Source organism: Lissotriton vulgaris, chromosome 1_1 (assembly GCF_964263255.1).
Source record: "Lissotriton vulgaris chromosome 1_1, aLisVul1.2, whole genome shotgun sequence".
NCBI lineage: Eukaryota > Metazoa > Chordata > Amphibia > Caudata > Salamandridae > Lissotriton > Lissotriton vulgaris.
In genome coordinates this window covers 2,050,190,766-2,050,208,220 of record NC_141685.1, presented here as the reverse complement: position 1 = coordinate 2,050,208,220, position 17,455 = coordinate 2,050,190,766, and the positions used below count along the sequence as shown (strand labels likewise).

Here is a 17,455-nt window from a genome sequence, read left to right as displayed (position 1 = left end):
GGCGGGCGGGCGGGCCTCTCTCAACCCTCCGTCGCGTAGCTTCGTCTCGGCCCAACCATCGACCTGCAGGCTGGCCCCTGAGAAGCCTCGGCCGCTTAGCCCAGAATCAGCTCTCAGGTGCTCCGGTGCAGCGGGGTGGTCGGCTTCAGCTGCACAGTCCAGCAGCGCGATGGTTCCCGGCACCACAGCCTGTGTCCTCATCCATGAAGCGGCGGGAGGGGGCCTCTCTGACCTCCGGCGCCGCAGGGGCTCCTCTGCCGGTCGCAGCACTAGTCCGCAGGGAAAAGGAGGCTCGGCAGGCTCCCGGGGTTTCAGCTGCACAGTCCAGCAGCGCGATGGAGGCGATCCGGATTGAGAGACGAGTGCGTTTCAGCCCTCCGCCGTACAAGGTGGAGAGAATAAAAATAAAGATAAAAATATGTTGGTTGTAATCCTATTACTCTTATGTAGTCGGTTTCCACGGAGCGGTGGGTGCTGACGGGGATAAATCCAACAAGTGGGATCCCAAGCACCGGGAGCTCTTAGCAAGCTCCTGCTCCGTCGGCCATCTTGATAAGCTTGTGGGAGGGAGACATATATAGGTACATATCCAGCCCTGCCAAGTATCATGCATCAGTTGTGATGCTAACGCATGTCAGTGAGGTGGTCCGCATCACCGCAGTGAAATGCGAAGTCACGCATATAAGGGCCTGTGCCTATCAAGCTTTATTCTTATAAAACACTAGTGTCAGTGGTACAGACAGGCAGTCCGCGCTGCATGGGAGACTTCTTTTGGGCTGGGTTCTGAGTTGCCAGCTTGCTACAATGTAATAACTGTATTGAATCGCTCAGCGGTAGCGCGGCATACTTTCACTTTCCTGCGTTCATGAGCAGCAACTGAACTCCAAAATGGCTCCAGGCTGGTCTTGATGAGGTCACAGCTGGCGAGGTAAGGAATCCCGTGGCCCGGTGCATCACACACGCCCGACCCAGCCTGTCCCACCATGGCCCAGGCGGCGGCATAGTCACTTAGAACACCCAGGTAGACTGCGGCGGCCGGAGTGGTTCATTCGCGTCCCCAGAGCACCAGGAACTGTGCACCTGAGCCCTCAGGTGATTCGGGGGGCCTGTCACAACAGGGAGAGGCAAGCTAGGCGGCCAGCATTGTGTGAAATGCGACTGCTCCCGAGCTGGCCGCAGTTGCAATTTCCTTTCAAGTAAGTGTGTGCCTAGTAGCCCTGAATGAAGTTAGAGAGGGGCGTAAAATAAGAGTACTTTGCTGGCAATAAAGATCCAAATTATCTGTGCTCCCCGCTTTGCATTCCTACCTCACCAAGTTCAACGCAAACACACACCACACTCCGTACTCGCAGCCACACACAGACTTGCACATAGCTGCCAGTCAGTGACGCACGCACACAATATGCACTGCATGATGCCTTTCTCAGGCTGGCTCAGCTAATGTAACATGATTTCTCTGTGCCGCGTAAACCCTCACTTGCCATCCGCTAATGTCACTACACATGATCTGCCATATAGTTGCCCACTGGCTAGAGGTTGCCATGCCCCTAATGCCCGGCGTGCATGCTGCAGTCTGCCTCAATTAGTTTTCCCTTCGCTGTGGGCCAGCTTTACTTTAGTCATGATAGGAAATTAAATCCGGCGCTCAGGAGAGGTTGGTGGGTGTCTCTTGAAAATGGTACCCGTGTTTGTGAGCCGTTTAGTAGCTGGACGTATACGTTTCATACATGAATGGCAAACTAAACTGAAGTTGGAGCGCATCAAAAATACATTAGTTATTGGAGCATGTGGTGGAACGTGGTGTAGAACGTTTATTCTGGATTAACTAATTCATGTTGGTCGGCCTAAGGTGAACCGGCCATTTCTTGAAGAACTTCAAAACAGCTGTGTAAGTGTTGAAAGAGACTCGTTTATAAAATTATAAACACTACAGTGCCCTAATTGCTGGCTATGCCTTAGACTTCTCTGTCCCTCAGCCTGAGGCTTAATGCATTTCTGGTACTTTGCAGCAGTTTTACGGTTTTCTTGTTGCTGTAATTTAGTTTATTATGTTTCCCTCATCTTCATTGCTGGATTTTGCTCGCGAGAAGGTGTCACTCCTAGTCATTGAAATGTCACTCATAATTATACTGAATTTCTGAAAATGTCACACATAGCCATCTGAAACCTTGGCAGCCTTGGTTGGATTTTTGAGACACACATCTTGATGTATTCACTTTGTTCCCTGAGTGCTACAGGAGGACCTAAGGCTGCATGCACTCGCATAAACCATCACTCACCAGGCTCTGCCAGCAGAAAACAACTGTAATGCTGTGGTTTTAATAATATGCCTATGCATTGAGTGCAAACAGGCTCGCTGTCGCCGGTCTGCAAGAATTTACCCTTATGGGGTAAATTCCATTTAAAAAAAATAATTAATTATACCGTCTGTTAGATCTGGGGGTATCTAGTTGGCAATGGTATTCACCTTTGTCTAAATAGGGACCCTTACTTCTAAGTCAGGATAAGGGGATTACATTTCTTAATAACCCCTGCTCACCCCCTTAGTAGCTTGGCACGAGCAGAGAGGCTTATCTCAGAGGAAGTGGGTTGAGCATTTGTGAATATACACAGTAATACAGTGAAAACACTACAGATGGACACAACACAGGTTTTATAAAAATAAGTATTCTTTATGTAGACTTAACACAAGACCACAAACGACAAAAATCATTATAAGAATTTAATAATCTAACTGCCCATTCGAGCCTATGGAGAACAGGTAGCCTTCAACAGTGAAAAACGAAAATGGCTGTAATTCACTATTAGGACATGCTACACACACCAGGGCATGTCCTACCTTACACTTACAATGAACCTTACCCTTGGGCCTACCATAGGGGTCTCTTAACATGAAGCAAAGGCAAGGTTTAGGGACTGGCAAGTGGGTGCACTTGCCAAGTCGATATGACAGTGCTAGACTGTACACAGGCCTTGCAATGGCAGGCCTGAGACCCACTCTACAAGCTGCTTCTGTGGGTGGCACAACCAGTGCTGCAAGCCCACAAGCAGCATTTGATTTACAAGCCCTGGGCACACATGGTGCGCTGGACTAGGGTCTGACAGGTAAATCAAATAACCCAACCATGGAATCACCAATTAGTACATCAACTTAACATAGGGAGCACTTTCACTGTGGCACTGATTAGCAGTGGCACAGTGCCCAAAGCATATAACCAGTAAAAAACATATCAAAACAGAGGAGGCAACCCGTCAAAAATGGAAGGGAGACTCACACCAATGATGCCTGGTCTCACACCGCCGATTAACCCAGAAATGCATGAGTTTATATTTGTTGGCAGATATGCTGTAACAGTGGTTTCCACCAACCTCGATTTAGGGTTGATACCAACACAAGTGTCAACGTAATAAGTGCATGTGTTTACTGAGAGATCATATTGACTCGCCATACTTAACACTCTTTCCAGTATAGCACAGTACTTTCTATCCACGCTGTCTGCGCAACTTCCCTTCGGAAATGATTGTCATTGTGGACCGGGTTTCAGACAACTGTTTCACCCTGATATGTGTCTTGACAATCAATCCTCCAGGATTCTCCTCCCATGGGCGTAACGCAGGCTCCTGCGGCCAATGCTTCAGGGGGCCACAATCAGCCCAAGGCCGATGAATGAATATCTATCAGAGATTGAAGACTCGGGGACTGATTTACAAGCCCCTTGCACCACTTTTTCGTCACTTTTCCCATGTTAAAAATGATGCAGAAGTGGCGGGGGCATCATTTAGCGTTAAGTCACTCTATCCTCCCTCACCAAATCCGCCAGCGTATCTCGCCCTTTTCCAGCACCCTCGTCTCCTGTCTGCCTTCCATTCTTATTAAACTTAAATGATCACTTTTGCCACTTTTTGCTTTTATTGTTCGTGATTAGGGCCTGTCTTTTGAACGGTATGACAGAGACAACTTTTAATCAGCCCATTCTCTGAACAGTCTTACAGCTCACACCTCGGCAAGTGTTTCTTAGTGCAAATCTAATTCATTCCTAGTTTCTTGCAGCCGTACCGTAAATTTCCCTTAATTGCTAACCTTGTAACATTACGTTTTATAATTTATACCTTCTGTCCTGGTGTTTGGCCACGTGTAAATCCACGGGCAATTCACATTTTTGACGCCAGAACTCCTAAACTCGTCACACGTGAACGTAGTTAAAATTAATCTGTGATGTTTAGCCACTATACTTTGTTGTCGATTGTAGTTCTTCTCCAATTGCTCTATTGCCGTTTTGTTCTTAAAGCATGCTTCATTTTCCTGAAGAACCAACGGGGGAAAAATATTGATAAACAGTTCGTCTTTCAAACTTTAGGGTATAAACGTGTAATTTCAGAACAAATGCTCATTACTAGTTTCCTCCAACTATATTACAGTGTCGTTGCCTCTCATCCTGAATTACAGCTCTGCCTGTCACGTGGTGCTGCGATGCATTAATGACCGCGTTTATCAGCACTAATGCGCGCACGCAGGTGTGATGAGCAACCAGAACTGATGAAATACATGATACTTGTGTGCACAGTCACACGTAGAGGTCATGACCTTATAAACCACCCAGAAATAATTTGACAACTAAGACATACCCCCACATCAGTAATACCTGTAGCCATTCGACAAAGAACTCTGGTTGTCTCGCAGCTTCACCGCACCTGAAATATACTGGAATCTTGAAGCTTCTTGAACTTTATAACAATGTACAGCAATACATATTTGCAAAATTAAGACATCGTACCACATCTTAAACTATTCTTAGATTGTTGATCTAATGTGAGGTCTTAAGGCTGCAGTTATCTTTCTGGATGGCTACAAAAAAAATGCAACGCAGCAGAATAACGAGGCAGTTCATTTTCACATTAATGTGTTTTAAATGTTGAATGCAGGATTTTCTTTAATTTCATGCTGCATGAAGTCCGTTTTGCAAAAGGAGCTTAAAAAATATCTGGGAATTGATAAATGGCGGTTTTCGTGATCTTTAAGAGATGATGAATGTTTGTAAAAATGTTCTCTATAGATAAATGGGATGTAAATAATTTCTTATTGGGGGTTTTAATGCATCATACTTGTGTTAAATTCATGAAAGTGAGTATTTTAACTGATTTTATTGTATGATTATTTACCCTGTTATGTTATCTGATTTACAATAAAGGCTGCTAAAGCCACATCCTTTTTTTCTTAATGAGCGACGATTGCTGAAAAGGGCTAGAAGTAAGAAATATTTAAGCTATTTTTTATATTTTGAAGTACAGTTTATTCACAGAAGCCTTCTAATGTAGATTAGTGACGGAAGTGCTTGGGATGTGTCTGTGAACCTGAAGCTTATGGGCTTGAATCCCAGCAGGGTCATCCATTCTCTAAGGGGTGATAAAATGAACACCATCATTGCCTCATGCTTTTTTTTTTTTTTTTTTTTTTAACTAAAGCAATGTTTAATAAACTTTTTATTTCACTGAAAGCTATCAAAAATAAAATAAGATTGACTTCAAGTTGTAGTGCCTTGGTGCATTAATATTTTTATTGCGTTCGAAAATAGCTCTTGGAATATATATTATCGGCAGAATTTAAATGATTTAATGCAGATTATTTCAATCTCTTATATTTCTGGCTTTTCTCTGTACTTTAGACTCTTCATTTTCCTTCTCACCAAGGTCTGTGTCATGACGCATGATCCCCTAATGTCCATCCAGTTTGTAAACATTGTTCTGTGTCTAAATCATTTGGTCCTAGTTGATATTTATAAACATCTGGCAACATGTAAAAAGAACCTTTTTAATGTTTTGTCCAAAGCCTACGTAGGCTCAGAAGAAGACACCCAGATGGTCAGTTGAAATATCTCTTACCGAGTCATTCATGCATGATTGCTTTTGTTTTTGTCTTTAGTTCTTTTTGGAAGTTCTTTGCCTGTTTTAAATTTCTTTATTCTGATTGAGTCAATGCTGTATTTGAAAAGAGAAGTTTTAAGTTCGAGGCATGTGGGCTGCTGAATTCATATCTGTGCATAGTCCGCCACCTAGTGTTGGGTCCGGATGATTGCACATTGTTGTCCTGGAAGAGTCTTCGAAGTATCACGAGATAGGTGGCTCCTCCCCTGGACTACAGTGCGCATGGGCATCGCCTCCATCCCCAGATTGTTTTTTTCCGCCATAGGGTTCGGATGTGTTTTCGGTTCCCTCCTTCGGAACCGATAGTTGTTCGATTTACTTGAGACCAAAAGGTCTTTAGGCTGGGCGTCGGTATAGTTGCGTTCGGGTTTTTCTTACTGACTCTCAGCTCCAATCTCCTACTGCCCTTCCACGTGCTTCGACGCGGACGGGCCTACACTACCACTTTTGCTATGGAGCGAACTCCATTCAAGAAGTGTCCGCTGTGTCACTCAAAATATTCGCACCTCGACGTGCACCCCGTGTGCAACACATGCTTGTCACCGGATCACCGTGAAGACACCTGCATGGCGTGTTCAAAGTTTAGGAGTAAGAAAACTTTGAAGATTCGCCGGGCTAATCGACTCCAGGCACAGTTGTCGGCTTCGGCGCCCCCACCTGATGACATCTTTCAGGAATCGGTCGAGGAAGAGGACGGCGTACCAAAGTCGGACTCTGAACACGCGTCCGAGGAAGAAACCTACGACGCAGATGAGGAGACCTGCGACGAAGTCTCCGGTGAGGTAGGGGACGACGAACTGATTTGTGCCACGATGGAGGATGGCTCAGAAGAAGAGCTTCCCCAACCGGACTCCGGGGTTACCCCCCGTTATACGGCCCAGGTCGAGGGATCGCCTTCGGGCCTTACCCAAGATCTTACTATGAGTCCTACGTCCCCGCCTCCGGGCCCGGTCACGGACATTTCTAACAAGAAACCGAAAGTGAAGCCAACTGGTCCCGCACCCTCGGATGCGAAACCGAAACCGAAAGTGGCGTTGGTGAAGAAGGTTCTGGAGGCGTCAACTTCCAAGACACCCAAAATGGCCGACTCGAAGAGCCACGCCAAAATGGCCGACCACAAGAGCCGCGCCAAAATGGCCGACTCGAAGCCCTCTGGGTCGGCGCCGAAGGTGAAGGCATCCGACGCGGCTGCGTCGGCACCGAAAGGGGTCGCGGACCCGAAACCGGCTTCGAAGAAGCGTCACGCTGATGGTGCGCCAGGCCATGGGGCGTCGGCACCGAAGAAGAGGCCTACCGGCGACCGGACTCTCGGAGACGAAGAGTCGCTCGCGACGGTTCAGCCCTCGGCATCCCTTACGAAGAAGGTGGGAGAATCCTTAAAGCGGATCCAACAGTCCACTGTTGTTCCCAGCCAGGACACTGTAGTGCCTAGGCCCACGCCGAAGCCTGCCAAGGAACAAACGCCAATCCGTTTTACCCTTCCTCCCAAGTCGGCGCCGAAGGCCTTCGCGCCTAAGCAGAGCGGACACTCTCAGGAAGTATTGACGCCGAAGGCTGCCTTGGTGGTGTCGAAGCTTCGGCTCCAACCGCTCGCGGTGGAGGAGCGTCGGGAGGTGACCATCGACGCCAACACCGGAAAATTGTCGCTCCTCAAACGAAAGATTACGTCGGAGCCGCCATTGGAACCTTTTAGGATCCCACTTAAGAACAAAAAGTACTCTGCGGACTCTTCGGCTCTGATGGAACCTCTGTCTCCACAAGCCATGGAACACTCGCCGGCCCACTCCCCAGTGCCTGGTGTCGACGAAGAGGACGATGAGTACAACTATCCTGCGTACTCGGATCCGGAAGAGGAGCAGGTGCCCTGGACAGCAGGAGGCGACGCGGACGACTCGCAGTCAAGCCAGGACACTCAACTTTTCGCCGCGAAGACGTCACCGACAGAGGACTCGGCGGCGTTTAATGCATTAATAGAGAGAGCAGCAGCGAACCATGACGTCGAACTGCACTCAGACCCTGTGGATGCGGACTTCTTAGTCGACACCTTCTCGGTAGCCGAAAAGCAAGTCAAGACGCTACCGATGCTCAAAGGGGTGCTGAAGCATGCTCAGGAGGTATTCAAGGAGCCCACCCGGGCGCGGGTGGTCAATCCTCGCATCGACAGGAAGTATAAGGCGGCGCCCACGGATCCCACGTATATTATGGGACATTTGCCATTGGACTCTCTGGTGGTGTCCAACGCTCGGAAGAGGGCGAACTCACAGACTACTGGTGATGCTCCTCCCCCAGACAAAGAGTCAAAGATCTTTGAGGCATCGGGCAAACGCATTGCTGCACAGGCAGCGAACATCTGGAGGATCTCTAACACTCAAGCCCTGCTTGCACGTTATGATAGGGCCCATTATGACACATTAGAGGCCATCCTGCAACACTTGCCTGACCAATACAAGGAGGCGGGGGAGATGCTCGTTCAGGAGGGTAAACTTATTACTAATGCATCCATCAAATGTGCCCTAGATGTGGCAGACACTGCCTCCAGGGCTATCAATACAAGCGTGTTACTTAGACGCCATGCCTGGCTTCGAATTTCTGGGTTCAAACCCGACATACAAACCACAATATTGGGTCAAACAGTGAATCCTGACCATCTGTTCGGCCCTGAGGTGGATGCCTCCCTAGAAAAAATGAAGAAAGATACCGAAACTGCCAAGTCTATGGGGGCTTTACAAAGTCAGCAGTTTCGGGGTGGTTCCTTTCGCCACTCCAATTCAAGAGGCACCTCAAGAGGTCAGGCATCCCAGTCCACGCAATACTACAAGGGTAACACCCAGTCCTCGTATAACAACAACAAGGGCAGGGGTGGCTACAGAGGCAATAATATCAAAGGCAGGGGACGTGGAAACAATGCCTCTAGGTCCACCACCTCCAACAAGCAGTGACGCCTTGTCACTTCCCCCCGATCACACGACACCTGTCGGGGGGAGACTCCAGCAGTTCCTGCCGGCGTGGAGGTCCATCACCACGGACAGGTGGGTGAGGTCTCTTATCCAGTACGGGTACTGTCTAGAACTTACGTCCATTCCACCGGACATACCGCCAAGAAGCCGTGCTATGTCCGACGAGCACTTGACCTTGTTGCAGCAAGAAGTACTGGTCATGCTGCAAAAAGGGGCGATAGAGCTCGTTCCATTGCAAGAACGGGGAACAGGGGTTTACTCCCTGTATTTTCTCATCCCCAAAAAGGACGGATCACTCAGGCCGATCCTGGACCTCAGGCCCCTGAACTGGTACATCAACTCAGAGCACTTCCATATGCTCACATTGCAGCAGGTGCTTCCCCTGCTCCAACGGGGGGACTTCCTAGCAACGCTGGATCTGAAGGATGCCTATTTCCATATTCCCCTGCATCCTTCACACAGAAAGTATCTCAGATTCAAGATCTTAGACCAGCATTACCAGTTCAGGGTCCTGCCGTTCGGGGTCACCACGGCACCGAGAGTCTTCACCAAATGCCTAGCGACTGTAGCAGCGCATCTCCGTCGCCAGCACGTCCATGTCTTTCCATACCTAGACGACTGGCTTATTCAGGCAAAGACGGAACAGCAGTGCGTAGACCACGTGTCACGCACCATTCACCTCCTGCACGATCTGGGATTCTCTCTGAACTACCCAAAGTCCCATCTCCAGCCCGCCCACGTGCGACAGTATCGGGGCGCGACAATCGACACTCTGGCAGCCACTGCGCAGCCGAGTTCGGTGAGAATCGCCAGTATCCAGGCGCTGATCCAACGATTCAGACCCCAAACCTCGCTTCCAGCGAAGGTGTTCATGCAGTTGATAGGCATGATGGCCTCCTGCATCTCCATTGTCCCGCACGCGAGACTACATATGCGTCCGCTTCAGGAGTGCCTGGCACGTCAGTGGACTCAGGCTCATGGGCAACTGACAGACCTAGTGTTGGTGAGCGGTCGGGCGTACAACTCTCTGCATTGGTGGAATCCACTGAACCTTTGCAAGGGCCGACCATTCCAAGAGCCTGTCCCACAGATCATCCTGACAACGGACGCCTCTCTCCAGGGATGGGGAGCGCATGTACTCCATTACACGGTGCAGGGACTATGGACCCTTCAGCAAAGGAAGATGCACATCAATGTGTTGGAACTGATGGCAATCTTCATGGCCTTAAAGGCGTTCAAAGTACATCTGTGCAACAAGGTCGTGTTGATCCGGACGGACAACATGACGGCCATGTACTACATCCAGAAGCAGGGGGGAACACACTCTCCACAGCTGTCTCATCTGGCTCAGAGCATGTGGAAGTGGGCCATTCAGAGGAACATCTTCCTCATGGCAGAACATCTCCCAGGCAAGGACAACCAGATGGCGGATCTGCTCAGCAGACACAGCCATCAGATGCACGAGTGGGAGTTACATCCATCAGTACTCCAACCGTACTTCCAAAGGTGGGGTCATCCAGAGATAGACCTGTTCGCCACAAAGGAGAACGCAAAATGCCAAAGCTTCGCCGCCAGGTTCCCACACCCCCAATCACAGGGCAATGCGATGTGGATGAACTGGTCAGGCAGATTTGCGTACGCTTTTCCCCCAGCACCTCTGATACCGCTGGTGGCACGCAAGCTCAGGCAACACTCGATGACGCTCATCCTGGTTGCTCCAACGTGGGCTCGCCAACCATGGTACACCACGTTTCTGGAACTCTCCGTGGTACCGCATCAAAGGCTTCATCTCACTCCCAGCCTTTTGACGCAGAGCCATGGCGACATTCAGCACCCAGATCCGCAACAGCTCAACCTGGCGATCTGGCTCCTGAAGTCCTAGAGTTTGGCTACCTCAATCTTCCTCCCGATTGCATGGACATCATTCGGGAGGCGAGAAAGCCCACTACTAGAGCTTGTTATGCGGCTAAATGGAAGAGGTTTGTCGTCTACTGCGTGGAGCACAGCATTGACCCGCTAGACGCTTCCATTCAAAACATCATATGTTACCTCTTTCACCTGTATCGGTGTAATTTAGCTTACTCTTCCATCCGCATTCACCTGTCGGCTATGGCAGCATACCTCCAAAATAGGCAACACCTGTCACTCTTTAAGGTCCCTGCTATCAAGGCTTTTTTGGAAGGACTCAAAAGAGTCATTCCACCAAGGACTCCACCAGCTCCTGAATGGAACCTTAATGTGGTTCTTACAAGGCTGATGGGTCCTCCTTTTGAGCCACTACACTCTTGCGAGCTGCAGTTTCTGACCTGGAAGGTGGCGTTCTTAGTAGCAATCACATCGCTACGGAGGGTTAGCGAACTGCAGGCGCTCACCATCCAAGAACCCTTCTTCCAGGTACATGCCAACAGGGTGGTGCTCCGCACTAACCCTAAGTTCTTACCCAAAGTGGTCTCGCAGTTTCACATAAACCAAACTATTGAATTGCCGGTGTTCTTCCAAAACCCGGAGACGCTGGCGGAGCGGATGCTCCACACCCTTGATGTGAAGAGAGCCTTGATGTATTATGTGGACAGGACAAAAGATTTCCGCAAAACCAAACAACTTTTTGTTGCTTTTGCCACACAACACAAGGGAAATGCAATCTCCAAAGCAGGAATAGCTAGATGGATAGTAAAGTGCATTCAGATCTGCTACGCTAAAGCAAAGCGCACTCTCACTATTCCACCGAGGGCCCACTCCACTAGGAAGTTAGGGGCCTCTATGGCGTTCTTAGGTAACATTCCCTTAGAAGACATCTGTAGAGCAGCCACATGGTCTACCACTCATACTTTCACTAAGCACTACTGTGTAGACGTGCATTCAAAACAACAGGCAGCTGTTGGTCAGGCTGTTCTAAAAACGCTTTTTCAGACTGCTGCAGCTGGCACGGGCGGCCGCCGCTAATGGAGGGACTGCTATGTATTCTATGCACAGATATGAATTCAGCAGCCCACATGCCTCGAACTGCAAATGCTACTTACCAGTATGCATCTGTTCTTGGCATGTAGGGCTGCTGACATTCATATCGCCCACCCTCCTCCCCGGCGCCTGTAGCAGCTGCAGTATGTATTCATATACAAACATATGCTCATAGCATGGTCATCACTCACTTCTTCACTCCATCTCTGCCTATGGCTAAAAACAATCTGGGGATGGAGGCGATGCCCATGCGCACTGTAGTCCAGGGGAGGAGCCACCTATCTCGTGATACTTCGAAGACTCTTCCAGGACAACAATGTGCAATCATCCGGACCCAACACTAGGTGGCGGACTATGCACAGATATGAATGTCAGCAGCCCTACATGCCAAGAACAGATGCATACTGGTAAGTAGCATTTGCATTATTTTGCATATTCACGTTACACTTATAAGATTAAAACAACCATTAACTACCTTGATAATTTGAGTGTTGTATTGATGTTATTTATTGTATCTCTTTATTTCATGAGACGCGGGTGAGTCACTAATCATTGCAAGTCACAGCTGCCTAGTTATTTAAATGGTTGTAAACTGAATAATGTGAATAACGATGTTTTCTTTTGCCCTCCCTCCCACAGCTTGCAGATAAAGTCGGAGAAAGCAACAACATGGTATAGCAACTGCTGCCTAAGTAGAAGACTGCTCTCCAATTAATTAATTATTTATATAAAAAATAACTTCAAGGAAGAAGCGACACAAAGCTTGCATTGTGCATAAACAATGAAGATGGCTTGTAACGTCTTTTTTAGAGAGTTGGATTTTTAAGTGCATTGTCTATGAAATACATCGTTAGGCAAAAGCACGGCAATTGTACTAAGGCATCGAGCCATTGGAAGATTCAGAAAATTAACTGAAGACTAAAACCATGAAAACTCCAAAACCAAGACTTTAAGTACCTTTTGAAAAGTTGCTGAAAGCAGTGAAAAACAGAACTATGATGTCTGTGCCATTTCCTTTTTTGAAGGTAAAATGGATTACGCAGGTTTTTATTTTTTAGAAAAGGCAAAAAAAGTCCATTAGTGGCAAAAAAAAACAAGTACATTACTAATGTTAATGAGGCGTTTATTGTTACAGCGACGCATGGCTATTTTATGTGTACAAAACATTGTTTGAGTAGTAAGCCACAGCAGCGTGTGTTGCTGTGTGCATTCACATTGTGAAAATAAGTGGCTGGAATTTGTTTTTGCTATTAATGGGGGTTTTAGCATTGCAAATCCAGATGTAAATTTTAATCACGGTTGCCTTCAGTCAGTCTTGATGTCAAGATGCCCTCTACTGGTATAGGTCTTGAACCCATCACGTTTGTGGCTTGTATAATCCTGCAGGGTTAAAGAAAAGTGTCCCATGTTTCGGATTTTGTCATATTGCTGTACAGTAAATTCATGTTTTTTTAAGGTGGGAGGACTTCATTATAATTTCTGGTTGAACAGGAAGCAATTTATGATGTTACTAATTCTTATCTTATTTAAAGCTCAGGTTACTTTGTGTTTAGTTTTACTTGTTGCTCAGTCACAAGATATTTTGGGATTATTTAAATAAAGGTCAATGGAAAAACCTTATTCCAAAAAGAAACGTTGGTTGTTAACTACGAGCACTAACCTGTGTTGTGCATCCCATTTGTATTATCGTGCAGTGTTAGGAAGCTTTAAAATCGTACACGGTAAGAAATACTTTGTTTAAGTATCATTAAAATTGCTGTTGATGCTTGTCGACAGATGGGGTGATAGAAATCGGGGCTATTGTAATAAGTTCCAATTGTTTGATTCCATCCCCCTTTTGTTTTCATAGTGCCTTTCAGTACATATAACTTCTACCGTTTAGGAATAGCAAATATCATATTAAATCATCAAGTTAATAAAGCACTTTTGTAGTCCACATTCACCTGCACATAGGTGTTAACGACAATCTCGATCTGTTTGTGGCTTTAATCAGCTAAAGTTGCATATGTAAATGGCTTACTTGGAACACAACATGTACCGTTTTAGAAATATATTGACAGTTTTTCTTATACACATGACCGGCTCCGAATCACTTATCGGATTGTCCTGTAGATTTCCAGACAATTTGACATACTAAAGTGGTTTCATTCTGTTTTTGAATCGTATAAATTACAAAGCCTACCTAACATATTCAGTGTGCAGATCAACACAGCATCAGTAAAAATGGAGATATATATGTCTCTTAATGTTTGTGAAGAGCACAACTTGTGGAGGTGATTTTACTTGGCAGACTGCAAGTGGTGTGTTATAGTTAAAGAAAAAGAATTGATGATGATGAAATATGAACTGGAAATGGATCTTTTTATGGAAGATATTATTAGAATAAGCTGGCTGTTGTAAAGAAGATTTTTTTGCAAGGTGTAAACCTGAAACAAAGATTCACCTGTTCAGGAACAGTAAAAGACGGTGTCACTTAAAAGGTGCTAACTAAATTTTAATTGGCCGTGTTACTTTCTCCTTTGCATTTAAGTTAATTCACTAGCTGAATTAGAGGAGAAGGTCTAGTGAAAACTAGTGTTTTGCACATTCCAGTGCCTCAGTTGTTACAATGACATGGGATACCTACTTTCTGCCACTGAACCTCCATCCAGGTAAGTAAGAATTGTAAAAGACATGATAGTACTGGGGTACTCTTGCATCAGTTCTGTCGTATTCTTGCTTTCTTTGTAAACTGTGAATCTCTCTTAAAGTCTGTTTATGAATGTTTTCCGGACTGTGGTAGCTTAAGATAGCTGAATTTGTCTCGAAAATACAGGTAAAACGTCAGAGCAAATCTTTCTTGCTATCACGTCTTAATTTCTTGTCTTACAAGCTGTCTGTGATTGATCATATACTATGTATTTTGGAATTTGGTAGTTTCTAACCATGAACTTATTTTTTTAGGTTAGATATACGTTATTCGTGTATCTGTATGATGAACCTTGCTTTTAGTAAATATTGTTACTTTAATACTACAGCTGGTAGGGGTAGCACTAATGAACCAGGCCTGTTTGATGCCATTATCGACAAGAGGGAGTGCAGTACTTAAGACCTAATGCATTCGATGCTGTTTATGACTCTTCCTTTGATGAACTCGGATTATTAATAATTTCCAAAAGTTATGCATTAGAGGGAGATACGGGTTGGTGGATTTTAAAATGTCTGTATAGCATCAATATATAACAAAGTTAACATACAGATATCTTTAAAAAACAGCTAAACCTGTAGTGTTTGCTGAGTCCTTAAGTACATTCTTTGTTACATATTCAAGACATAGCATAACACTAAGAAGCAACTATGGTTCTGAATTGCTTTTATTTTCCCCCTGCCAGGTCAACAGCGTGCACAACTGAATGTTGTGGGCACCGTTCTTCTGCTAATTGGAAGTGTAGTACGATCATAAATGACCACTGCTGCTCTGTGGTGATCACATAATTGTAATCTTTTGTACAGGAAGCACTCCCCTATATTGAGAATCTCCCACAAGGGAACCATTGCCCCCTAGAGAAGCACAGCAATTAGTACTGACAATACATGTCAATGGGAAAGGTCAAACTACTATTTAGCTTGAAGCCTTAGCGATTTTCAGATTTGTTATGTTACTAAACCCCATTTGGAATGCCACTTGTTTTTCTGATCTTTTTTTTACGATATGTTGCATTTATTTTTTGATTTTTCTGATGACAGTTGCACAAAGTCAAATTGTTATGGCCATACTGTAAATGAATGTGTCATATCTTTACTGAATAAATGGATACTTTTTGTAACCAGCTTGTGCCCCACATGTATCTTTTTTTGTCTGTTATTCTTACATTATGGGGTAAAATACAAAAACAAGATTTGATTCCAGTGCTCACTGATTAGCTGGTTCCAATAAACCCATTTAGCACTGTTGGGTACATGTAATTGATCCTGCCTCAAAATGTCATATGCAACTACAGTACACTAAGCTTTCAGGTACCCTCAGGAGATAATTTTACATACAGTAACTGTTAATAAGAAATGTTAGCTCAGTCCTTTGGTCCAACACATTTACATAGAAGTCTGTTGAAAAAATCAATTTAATTGTAAAATTTAAATTTGATGACAGTTCATCTTTTTTAAACTGATGAGAATTGCACCCCTCGTGAGGCAGCCAATTTGTATTGCGACAAAGAAGATAATCACAGTACATACAAAGCAGTGAGCTAAGTGGTCCTGAGTACAACGCATTTGAACTGTAAATACTAAATAAATGAAAAAAGAGTGTTATGGGTAAAAGCACTGGGAGAAAGGAGAGCGCGAGAAAGGGAAAGGGGGAGTAGGAGGGGGATATTAGTAATGATTGCTACATTGGTAAGTCTATTCAGCGATATTGGCGGTACGTTGGTAACCCTGTGATTATGTGCAAATGTGAGGTGCCATGGGCATAGGGCACTTTTTCTGGGTCCACCTTCTGTAGGTATTTATCAAGGGCTTTTCATAGGGAGCGAATTTAGGATGAGCTGTGGAATTTTTTAATTACGATGTTGTCTGTGCTCAGGCGAAGCACAAGATATTCCACCATTTGTTAAAGGGTATCTCTATGGAGGATTTTTCATCAGAAAGGATTGCCTTTGCACTCAGGGCTAGCATCGCGTCCAACAAAGGTAGGTCCAGAGGAGGAAGGACAATATTCTGAGGGTGTGCGGCTACAGCTAGCGTTATGGTGAGGAATGATAGCGTGAGCAAGGCCTTAAAATATCCTTAACTGTCTGTTGGATTTTGATCCGTAGTGGTTGAACCATTTTGCATTTGATAAACACATGTTCGAGAGAGCCAGGAGATACCCCACAGCAGCAACAGTTATCCGATGGTAAGAGCCTGAAGTTAAGTAGTCTGGAAGGGGTCCAGTGAGTTTTGTTTATTGTCCAGAATTTTTATTGTGCGATTGTCGGAGTGATTTTAGCCATAAAGGGAGAGTGCCAGATTCTCTACCAGGTGGTGTCCAAGAGTGTGGAGTTACCTCTTCTGGGATGTATGGGGACCATTTCTTTTTCAGGTTTCTATGGTTTGGTAGTCTAGGAGGTTCCAGTAGTTTATATGTGGGAAGCGGAGTGACCAATCCTTTTAAGGTTGGCAAGTAGTTTGGGCAAATCTGGGGTAGGTTGTTTCAATAATTTCCTTACTGCCCCTTTCAGTTTCAAGAAATTATAAAATTCAATGGGAAGGAAGTCATGTAGTGAACTCAGGTGTGCAAAGGAGATAGGGTTCAAGGGTGTGCAGAATCACCAATGAATTAATGCCTTTGTTAGACCACTGTTCCCAGAACACTGTTTTCCCCTCCAACTTGATTCTGTGGTTTTGCCAGAGAGAAGCTACATGAGTCAGCAAGACTGTTGTTTAGGGGTTTATCAACTAGGAGAAGGGCAGAGTTTGTGTCTGCGACAGTGGCAAGGGAGTGGGTAAGAGGTAGATTCAATATGCCACGGATCGTGGGGATGGAGCATAAGGGGGGACAAACATGCATTCAATTTTGAGCCAGAGGGGAAATTGATCATCCACCCCGCTAAACCATCAACTGACATGTGAAGCCAGAAAGGCTTGCTGATATCTTGGAA

At 45.7% G+C, this 17,455-nt stretch overlaps 1 protein-coding gene across 1 annotated transcript in view; it reads left to right on the top strand.

Moving 5' to 3' along the window:
* GOLT1B (golgi transport 1B) overlaps nucleotides 1–15,647 on the top strand; it is a 120,512-nt gene extending 104,865 nt beyond the window's left edge. The window contains exon 5 of the mRNA XM_086920490.1: nucleotides 12,477–15,647. Within this exon, the coding sequence (XP_086776616.1) occupies nucleotides 12,477–12,515 (39 nt within the window). The 3' untranslated portion in view covers nucleotides 12,516–15,647. The remainder of the gene's footprint in view (nucleotides 1–12,476) is intronic.
* The last annotated feature ends 1,808 nt before the right edge of the window (nucleotides 15,648–17,455 follow it).